General features: G+C 32.8%; 1 protein-coding gene across 3 annotated transcripts; it reads left to right on the top strand.

The window, feature by feature from the left end:
- Nucleotides 1–1,804: 1,804 nt before the first annotated feature.
- Nucleotides 1,805–9,783, top strand: LOC118264260 (E3 SUMO-protein ligase ZBED1). 3 transcript variants are annotated; one of them, XM_050707647.1, is made up of 6 exons: nt 1,805–3,061; nt 4,215–5,280; nt 5,490–5,577; nt 5,667–5,815; nt 5,896–6,111; nt 6,217–9,783. In XM_050707647.1, the coding sequence occupies exons 2-6, from the start codon at nt 4,966–4,968 to the stop codon at nt 7,036–7,038; spliced, it is 1,590 nt and encodes a 529-aa protein (XP_050563604.1). In that variant the 5' UTR covers nt 1,805–3,061; nt 4,215–4,965; the 3' UTR covers nt 7,039–9,783. The 3 variants fall into 3 exon arrangements, with proteins under 3 accessions (XP_050563604.1, XP_050563603.1, XP_050563602.1); XM_050707646.1 differs by having other exon boundaries at nt 1,805–3,855; XM_050707645.1 differs by having other exon boundaries at nt 1,805–5,280.
- The last annotated feature ends 1,353 nt before the right edge of the window (nt 9,784–11,136 follow it).

The following is an 11,136-nucleotide window of genomic DNA, read 5'->3' as shown; positions in this document are numbered from 1 at the left end:
TAATTTTCTATGATTATATTTTCATATAATTTCTCTTTTTTTATTTTGTATCAAAACAATTTCTTTTCTTTGATTTCATTTTTAACCCCGACGCAAAAAGAGGGGTGAGATAACGTCGTGGATACCGAGCAAGTGACATCTTACCCAACAGAGTTTCTCAACTCCTTAGAGTTATCAAGAGTGCCTTCTCATAAGTTGAGGCTGAAAGTTGGTGTTGCTGTGATGTTTATGAGAAACCTAGATCCACCAAGGCTATGTAACGGCACACGGTTACAATTAACCTATTTAGGAAGGAATGTCATTAAAGCCGTTATTATGACTAGAATGGCAAAAGGCGAAACTGTAATTATTCCCCGCATTCCCATTATTCCAACTGATTTGCCATTCCAATTCAAAAGAGTTCAGTTTTCGCTGAAAACTGCGTTTGCAATGACAATAAATAAAGCCCAAGGGCAAACGCTAAAAGTTGGGGGGGTACATCTTGAAAAAGACTGTTTCTCCCATGGACAACTCTACGTTGCGTGCTCAAGAGTGTCGACACCACAAAACCTTTTTAATTAATAACTGGTAAAAAGGCAAAATACCTAACATCCTTTCTTCCTCCTCTCCAGAGTAAAATGAAATTGTAACTGCGCTGTTGAGTCTGTCGATCACACTCATTCGAGGATCTGAACGACACACTCTGCAACGCAGAAATTGTCCTCTAGGATTAAGAATGATTGGTCAACTAGAACAATAAGATGCAGTATGATGTACATAGTGGTAGTATAAGGATTAAATGATAACAAAGAAAAAAAAATTAAGTGAAGAAGAACTTATGAGCATTTTTAAGTCAGGTGTTGATGTTTTATCGGTAAGGAGATTAAAACGATTAATACCAGAAGGGAAATGGGTCGATTGTGAGTCTGTCAGAATCTGTTTTAATAGTAATGTGCTTCCGCAATATATTTATGCCTACGATTGCAGATTTAAAGTTGAAAAATATGTATTTCCTGTAACGCAATGCTCAGGCTGTTGGCAATTTGGCCATATCATTAAATTTTGCCCCACGAAAAAAGTCATATGCCCAAAATGTGGAGGAAGTTATGAAAATTGTGACATAAAAGACTTTCTATGTTTAAACTGCAAGGGGAATCACTTCGTTCTGGATAAAAGTGTCCTATTTATCTAAAAGAAAAATCCATCAGGAATATTATGAGTGAAGAGCAAGTTACATACAGAAGAGCCTTACAAATTTTAAAAGAGAAAAAAGGAGAACAAATATCAAATGAGATCTCACAGGAAAATAATGACAATCAATTTGCAATCGTCACTAACAACGAGAAAGAAACCTATAGTAATGTACTGACAAGGGCGTTAATACATCAAGAACCAATAACAAATAGAAAAGAAGAACAGATAGATGATACGAGCATAGACAAACAGCAAAATATCAAAAGTTCAAAACAAAAATCAAATAAACAGAATAAGTATCAAAACCAAAATAAAACACCATTAGAACAACCAATGATTGAAGAAATAGACGATAAGCAGGAAGGAAAAAGAAGTAATAAGCATAGTTCACAATGGTTATATAAACTTGATTGGGCAAAGATATGGATGAAAATAAAGAATATCTGCAAATCTAAACTGAAACTCGAAGAAAAAGCAATGTCATTGTTAAAAATTATTGGAGAAGAACTAAAGAATTTTTTGATCAATATAATATTTGAAGAAGACATTTTAGGACATTTAAACTTTTTCAATAATGGATAGTTTTCAAAAAGTTAAATAATTTTTATATAATATGATTAGGTGAGTGTAAATTAGATAATTAGTACGATGGGGTTGACGTATTCATTTGGATAAAAACCCCTTAAATAATAAAGAAAAAAAAAGAATATACATAATAATAGTAATTAAGAATAATAATGGACTCACGTAGTTTAAGTTTAATTTTAAGAAAACGAGCATTCAAACGCAGAGCTCATTATGTTGATTTTTGAAGAGTTCCCTAGAATATCTTCCACATCTCATTTTTTAAGAGATCCCGCGAGATCGGGAACTATGTCGTTAAAACCAAACATTTGCCGGAAGTCACTATTCTACGCGAACGAAGTCGCGGGCAAAAGCTATTTATTATTAAATATAGAGATATCGGCTGCTTTTGTGGTGACTTAAGAGGTCAGTGAATGTTTTTCACCAAAGTCACATTCACTTGTACTTAGTTCGGATAACATAAATAACTCGTCTGAAATTCGCCCCTCAAGTTCAAAAAGTTTATCGACATGTGTTGAAGAAATCCCCCAAAACGTTAAAGAGAAGTACGATATAGAAACTGACACTTGTTCATCTCTGAAACCTACTATAGAAATGTATTTGGAACCAAATATCAAAATAAATAATTTGACTTCAAAAGATTATAAAATTGAGCAAGAGCCGGACGAGGGACTCAAAAAAGTGATAAGAGCCAATCCGTAAAAAATTGAACGTAAGAAAAAAGTACTGTCACAAAATTTTACAAACAGTTTACAAGACTATCTCATACTCTATTGAATGCATATTTTTTTATTGTACATTATAGATAACTTTTAAAAAATTTAATAATGGAGTCCATTGTTGTTAATTTAACCGAATAAAAATTTAAAATAAGAAGCAAAAACGAACATTTTAGCGTGTCACACCTCCTGTCACTAACTTTAATTAACCGAAGTTCAAGGTTTTTTATACATACTTCAGCGTTTTTTGGGCGCTTTTGAAGAATATTGCTTTTTCTTAATTATAATATTAATTTTACTTATTAATTTTATGGTATTACAACAAAATTCATGAAATTAAATGATAATCAAATTAGCACCAAGGTGGACATTCCACTTTTGTCACTACGGTTTTATTTGCTTTCCGTTTTAAAAAACTACCAAAACAAGTTTTTTTATTATAGTGGTAACATTATTGTAGTAGATCAGCCATTTATTTTTACCCATCGTACAGTTGTGACGCAGTGATCGGTGACGAAAGCCGTGTTGTTAATTACGTAGTCGATTAAGGAATCCACTATAGTCACAGCTATAACGTGATACCGGTAAGTTCTTAAAATATTCTTTTATTTGTAAATTATGCCTAATGTAAGTATGTATCTCGTGAAATAATGATTTCCTCTAAAATAACAAAGAATATTGAGTGTTGTCGTCATTATTATGAGTAAGCGGAGTTCGTCACGTCCATTTAGTGTCGTGACATATTAGTGGAACAATAATTGTGACGAAATGGACACATAAGGCTTAGTTTACGTGATGCATGTTTTACCGACAACAACTAAGATGAGGTTACATGTTTCTGTTAAATAATATTAAGCATAATAGATGGTCTATCTTTTGACTGTCTTAGTTAACTGATTTATTTACGAAACCGATTGGCTTACATTATTGTAGGTATAATTCTAAAAACTATAAGCATTTAATTTAATAAATAATAGTCAATTAGGATTTACATATTTTTTTTGTATTTGTATATTTCCCTTTCAGAGTCACTACGCGAACTTACAATAATGGGAATATTGGTGGATATTGACAAAGTTTTATCTATTAATGATCTTATAAAATGCCTTGATGATGGACTTCAATGGCCTTGGGAAAAAACTCATTTTATTTTGGCAAAAAAGTGTCTTGTATGCAAAAACACAGTTGATGCTGAAGGTTTACGATTGATACATTTCTCTTTAGCTATGAATAGACAAGATATACAGTTTTTATTGAAATTGCCATATATTTGGTGTACTTATTGCAACTCTTGTCTTTACGATCACTATCCAACCGATGAATGCGAATTTTGCCACTCGTTATAAATGAAAACTTTACAAAATCAATATGTAAGTAGGTAGGTACATAAATTCAGTTTATTTAAGGAAAATTAAAGTGTTTCATTTGAATTTGTTATATCGTAAGTTGTGTTGTGACCAACAATTATTTTAATGATTTTGAAGAAAGGTTTACACAACGAAACTTAAAGTCGCAAGTACTTAATCAAGGCTTAGATTATTTTGTATAGGAAAGCCTCTCGCTAGATTATGTAAGAGATGGTCAGACATCCACGAGTCATCCATGGCAAAAGTATAGATTAACCGGAAGTCGGTCAATGCATGGCTTTAAATTTAAAATAGTGTATCGGTTGACTTTGTGATAGCCATTCATAGTCATTGATGAAAAGTTTATAAATTATATTCCTTGTTGTTCCAGTTTATTTTTTATATGATGGCCCTAACACCTGCTGAACGGGCTAAACGATACCGTGAAAATCTGAAATTAAATAAAGAAAAATATGAGGCACAGAGAAAGAAACAAATAGAACGAGTTAAGAAGAGCCAAAAGAAAATAAGGGAGTTGAGCGATCGGGAAAAAGAGGAGCGAAGAAAAATTTGGAGAGAACAGAAAAAAAAGCAAAGGGATGCCAAAAAACAAGCTGTAGAGGTAGTCGTACCTTTAACAAGTCAAAATCAAAGAACGGTTGACTTAGGCTCGTCGAAAAAATATCGATACATCGATATATCGATATTATTTTTTCAATGTATCGATATTTTTGAGCGATATTTAATGTTTCGATGTATCGAGGTATCGATATAAAATTAAAAGTATTGAAAAGGTATAAAAATCGATATTTTTTATAATTAAAAAATCCTAAAAAAGAATACTTTTTTTATATTAACATTTTTTAACAAATTACATTTTTTTTGCCTTTGGTCGACTCGATTTACTGCGTTTTAATTTGGTACTTAAGTTGGCTTTTAAGTTGGCAACTCTGTCTGTCTGTGTCAATGTCATTTCAGTGTCAGTGTCTGTGCTTCAACTATCCGTCTGTTATCCGTATTATAACCTCAACGCGAGCGTATTTCTGCCTACATTTGAGTTGATTATAGTTCTCAAACAATCTAACTAATTAAATCAATAATTAATTCACGTATGTGAACAAAATAATTCGAGCATTCCAGTCATGTCTAGTGTTGTATGGAACTTTTTCAAAAAAATAGACAGACAAAACGTTTCCTGTAATGTGTGTGGGAAAATATATAAAACCAGTGGCAATACGACGAATTTATCTACACATCTTAAAAATAAGCATCACCATGCGTTTTTGCAACTTAAAAATAAAAACTCAAGGTCAAGTGAAGTGAATATTACACCAAGAACAAGAACTAGTTCACCTGTTTCGTCTACTAATTCAACTATTACCAATACTAATAAACCTGCTGAGATAGAAAATAACTTCATGGAATTGTCTGAAATTGCGATTGACGATGATACTGGTGTAAGTATTTTATTTGTGCAAGATCAAACGTAGCTTTAGAATCTAAATATCAATTGTTCATAACCAATAACCAGTCAACTAATGATGTGTAATTACTAAAAGTATCGATATCGATAAATTTAAATTTTGGTGTTTTCACTTAACCTTAATACTATTTATGACGACAAGTGTAATGAAATATATACAAAATATTCAATAATTTTTTTCAGACTGAATCCTCCAAAGATGGTCAGAGTAAAGACTTGTGGAAACAGACTACACTCATAGATATGTTTGAAAGAAGTTCAAGCTATGAAGGTATTTTTTTTTTTTGATATTAGATTACTGTATTGTTTACATTTTAGTTCTATAAGGATGTTCTAATTTTATTATTTCTCTCAATTTAGCAGGGGGTCATAAAACTAGCCAAATAAATCAAGCTTTGATGTACATGATTTGCAAAGACAACATGCCTCTATCTTGTGTAGAAAAATCAGGATTGAAAAGATTTATGAGCGTCATTTGTCCACGCTATAAAATTCCATCACGAACTACTGTAAGCGAACTATAATATTAAATTATTATCTTATCCTTTTTATTTTTAAATGTTATTTTATTATTCATTTCTCATTTCAGATAACTGGCCTCATGGAACAACGATACGCCACTACCAAAGCCATTTTAAAACAAAAATTAAGTGAGATAAATAATGTTGCTTTAACAAGTGATATATTAACTCTTACTAACTCGACACGAAGTTTCATCGTAGTGACAGCACATTTTCTTAACACAGCTAATAACTGCACTCCTGAGCATGAGATGGTGACATTGACAGCACGAAGAATGTATCAGGTAAGTAAAGTATAAAATAAATGCATCAAATTATAAAAAATAAAATAAATAGTTAATTATAATAAATTTAATAAAGTGGACTAATATTGGTCTTCTTTCCTGCAGGCGCACACAGCTGATTATATAAAAGAATGCTTTGAAAATATTACCGACGAGTTTGCAATAGAAAAGGATTGCATCTTATCAATTACCACTGATGGTGGTGCTAACATGGTTGCTGCAGTGAAGAAATTTTTGGAAGATGGAAAAAGAATTCCTTGCATGGCGCATTTGCTGAATTTAATAGTGGATGGCGCAACAAGAGATAATGCACCAGTTCTTCAAATTGCCAATCGTGTCAAAGCCATTGTTACATATTTTAAACAATCTGTGAACGCAATGGATGATTTGCGAGCAGAACAAGAGGGACAAAAGAAAGAGGGAGAAGTGTTAACACTTATACAATCAGTAAGCACAAGGTGGAATTCTTGTCTTGATATGTTGGAAAGATTCAATACATTATCAGCTATTGTGGCTAAGATTTTAGCAACTAGGCGGAATGCACCTGATATGATAACTTCTTCAGAGTTAAGTGTCATACGAGATCTGATAATATTGCTTACCCCATTTAAGCAAGCTACTGAAGAAATTAGCGGCGATCAGTACGTGACTTCTAGTTTGGCGATTCCCATTGCAAACTTACTTCAGAAAGGATTTGAAGAAGTAAAACCTTTCACCGAATTTGGTGTTGCTGTTCAGAAGAGTTTGCTAAACTTAGTTATTGCCAAACTAGAACCACTAGAGCGACATTTACATCTTGCTATAGCAACAATTTTAGACCCTCGCTTTAAGCGTATTCATTTTAATTCAGCACTAGCTGTTTCCACTGCAATAACTGCATTGTCAAAAGAAATACGTTTAGAACATGTCCTCTACGTCTATACGTAGAGGACAACTTTCGCCTGAACTCAGACCCACAACCACAACCACTACCATAATTCCAAATTCAGAAAATTCTTCGCCGTCGTTGTGGTCCGGACATGAAAAAATTATGATAGATATTGCTGCAGCTGCAGCAACCTCCAGTTTACTTTCAACCAAGTGATGGTATGCCTAGCGAACTAAAGCAATATCTAGATCAGCCTGTAATACCCAGAAAAGAGAATCCTACAAAATTCTGGTTTGATTGTCGTCATTTTACTCCAGTCCTTTCCGACATAGCTCTAAAGTATTTGATATCGCCTGCGTCCTCGGTTTCCTCAGAGAGAGTGGCATCTGCTGTAAATCTTGCAGTACCCAATAACTGAAGTCGGCTTACAGCCGAGCATGTCAATCAAAGAGTTTTTCTTATGTCTGTATCGGATAAATATTGGTTTGATTAATAAATAATTAATATTTTTTATTGTTGTCCTTGATTTAAAAAATTTAAAAATGATGTCTATTGATTAGTATTTATCTAGTAATGTAAGATGATTGAAGTAGATTAGGCCAAATATTTTTTTCCCTATCACACCGATATATCGATATATCGATATTTTTGAATAAAAATATCAATATCGATATTGATATATTCAAAAATTATCGATACAATATATATCGATACTTTATTGCATTTCCGACATCCCTAGGTTGACTATTTATTTATTTATTTATTTATTTGAATAGAACGGTACAAGCCAATAACACTAAATACCTTACAAAAATTTAAAAATATAAAATTCAGAAAATTAATATAAATATTAATTATTAAATATTCATTCATCCATCTCTTTCGCAAAACTTCAAACATTCCGACAAAAATAATCTTCTTTCACTCGAAAACACGTCACACTCTGGCTTTGAATCCAGGAATCGGTTTAAAAGTTTCATAGTGTGTTTACTATAAAAGAAAATATAGTAACTTAGCTAATAAGTACAAAACTGTTGTAAAACAATTAAAAAAACTAAGAACCCTCAATGCAAATTTACGTAAAACTTTAAGTCGAACCAAAGAAAAATACCAGAAAGAAATCAATCTAAAAACAGAAGAAAATGATAAGCTGAAAGTGAGACATGAACTGCTAGAAGTATCATTAGGCGAGAAATATAAAGACTGTAAAACACACGAACAAAAAAAGATATTGCGTTCGATTGGAATGTCTAAGAGTGTTCTCCAAAAAAGAGGATCAAAGGCACTGGTATCAAAGTGTTTAGGGCTTAAAGGTAGCATTAGATTTACCAGCAATAGAAAATATAATATAAGCAAGAACATAGAAGAAGAAATTGAAGTTTTTTACAACCGGGATGAAATTAGCAGATCTACATCCGGAAAGGGTGAGTGCAAAACAAAATGTAAGAAAAAGATGCAAATACGGTATTTAACCGATACTTTAATTAACCTATACCAAATATATAAAAGCGAAGGAGGGAAATATAGTTTGTCAACGTTTTGTAAATACAAACCGTTTTATGTCTTGTCACCGACACGTGCTTCGCGGGACACGTGTCTATGTGTGAAACACAGTAATTTTGAATATTTAGTAACAGCTCTAAAAAAATATACTTTTCCTGCTGTTGTATTCAAGGGAACCAAAGATCTCATAGAATTAACTTCTTGTGACATAAAGTCATTTAAATGTATGTACGGTTTGTGTGATAAATGCAAAAATAAAAATAATAGTTTGAAACTAATAATATCTACACTGAAGTCGAATGGTGGCAGTGGAAGCGCGCAAACACAACTTATAAAAAAAACAATAATGACATCACAGCCAAAGTAACAAAAAGAGTAAAAATAACAGGTACATTACAGGACTTAATATGCGAGTATCTAAAACAATTTCCTTTATTCAAAAAGCATTTTTTTAACTTTCAAGAGCAACAGCGTCAATACAGAATGTGTGTTGAAAATTTGAAACCATTTGAATGCGCAATTCTGATGGACTTTTCGGAAAACTACGACTGTAAGTTGTCAGAAGAAATTCAGGCACTTCATTTCGGTGGATCAAAAAATTCGATAACCCTTCATACAGGTATGATTTACACGCACACACGATGTCAATCTTTTGTGACGTTATCAGACAGCAACTGCCATGAACCCCACGCCATTTGGGCACACCTTATTCCAATTATTAAGTTAACCAAACAAATGTGTCCAGAATTATCAGTTATCCATTTTTTTTCGGACGGCCCAACCAGCCAATAACGGCAAAAAAAAAATTTCTTCCTGCTTAACCTCTTTACCACAAAGCTGAATCTTTCTCTTACGACTTGGTCTTTTTCAGAAAGTGGGCATGGAAAAGGGGTAGCCGATGGCATTGGGGGTGCCACTAAGAGCATTAGATAGGCGTGTTTACTATGGGCACGATATTGTCAATGCTACTGATGCATTTAACAATTTAAAAACGTGCATGAAGTCAGTAAAGCCGTTTCTCATAAACAACTCTGATATTGACAATATTAAAACTTTGGTGCCGAGTAACTTAAAGGCTATTGTAGGCTTAATAATAGCATACCTCTTGATGTGAATACTGTCGATATTGATGATTTGACATTCATTGTGAATGAAAACGACGAGAACCTTCCTACAAACAAACCAGACACCAAGGATTCATGGCAGCTTATTACCTCTGAAAATGACTAAGTACCCACTTCGTCGCATACTGAGATAGGTTTACATGAAAATTATGGTGTGTATATTAAACACCACGCACGCCAGCGAATGTCTCATCCACATCACGTTTTTCCAGAAGAACAAGATCACAACGTCCTACTATTAATACTGCTCAACGACGCGACCCCCGGAATATCTCTATAAGTTTTTTTCTCCTGATATTTTGACACACATTCTAGAACAATAATAATAATAATAATAATAATAATATATTTATTTGCCAGAAACACGGTAAATACAGTTGTTACATAAATATTTAAAAGAGATCAACATGTTTCGCTGTCGTAGCAGCATGCAAATTATCCAAGTTATTTTACTTGAAAACTTATACACTAAACTAATAAAGTAATACATTGTAGTTATCTCAATGACTTAGGTAATACATAATACATACGCATTTTAAGAACAGGCATAAAGGCGAATTAAATAATTACATTTTTTATTTTGTACCCAAAGGACTTACACTTATTTTTCACAAAATATTCATCTATAGAATAATAATTTTCTTTTATTAGCCATTCCTTTAGAGCAGTACAGAATTTTTTATAGGGGAGATCACTTATAGACTTAGGTAACGTATTGTATATGAGGGGAGCCATATAGACACAACTACGCCTAAATAGTTCCAGTTTAGGTGCAGGCATCTCGAGATGCCTCCATGTTACTTTTCTTTTATTTCTGTTGTCTTTGGCTTCAAAGAGTGAGAGATTAGATCTTAAAAATTTTGCAATCTCATAGATATAAATACAAGTTACCGTCAACAGCTTATTAGAACGAAATATAGGCCTGCAAGATTCAGACCAATTCAAATTAAATATTGCACGTATACACTTTTTTTGGGCTATTAAAACTCTTGAAATTTCTGTGGAGTTTCCCCAAACAATAATTCCGTATCGAATGATTGAGCAGATATAAGCGTGGTAAACAAGAAGAGCTGTATGTGTGGATGTGATTTCCTTAACTTTTCTTAAAGCAAACACAAACCTATTAATCTTATTACAAACACTATCTATGTGATTTTTCCACGTTAGGTGTTCATCGAGGATAACCCCAAGAAATCTTGCACTGTGAACCTGTTCAATCATTTGACCATTATATTGTATATTTAAATGCATAGGCTTACTTCGACAGGTTTTAAATTTTAATATATTCGTTTTTGATACATTTAATTTTAGCTTATTGTTATCTAACCACTTAGTGATATCACCTAATGTTTGATTTACAATAGTATCATAGTTTTGTGGGCCTTTGAATTCTATGATTACTGTAGTATCATCTGCGAAGAGAACACACCGATGTTTGATAACTTGTGGCAGATCATTTACATAGATTAGAAATAGTAATGGTCCCAGAATGCTACCTTGTGGCACACCACAGAGGTTTATTAGAGGCTT

This window comes from Spodoptera frugiperda, unplaced genomic scaffold, assembly GCF_023101765.2.
Source record: "Spodoptera frugiperda isolate SF20-4 unplaced genomic scaffold, AGI-APGP_CSIRO_Sfru_2.0 tig00001192_1, whole genome shotgun sequence".
Taxonomy (NCBI): Eukaryota; Metazoa; Arthropoda; class Insecta; order Lepidoptera; family Noctuidae; genus Spodoptera; species Spodoptera frugiperda.
This window is presented reverse-complemented; position numbering and strand designations above follow the sequence as displayed.

What these genes read in the sequence shown, in the direction of transcription:
- LOC118264260 (XM_050707647.1), top strand. Translation starts at nt 4,966, where the DNA reads ATGTCTAGTGTTGTATGGAACTTTTTCAAAAAAATAGACAGACAAAAC. An exon ending in CGATTGACGATGATACTGGT is followed by an intron (nt 5,281 to 5,489) that starts GTAAGTATTTTA and finishes AATTTTTTTCAG; the next exon opens with ACTGAATCCTCCAAAGATGG. An exon ending in CAGCACGAAGAATGTATCAG is followed by an intron (nt 6,112 to 6,216) that starts GTAAGTAAAGTA and finishes TCTTTCCTGCAG; the next exon opens with GCGCACACAGCTGATTATAT.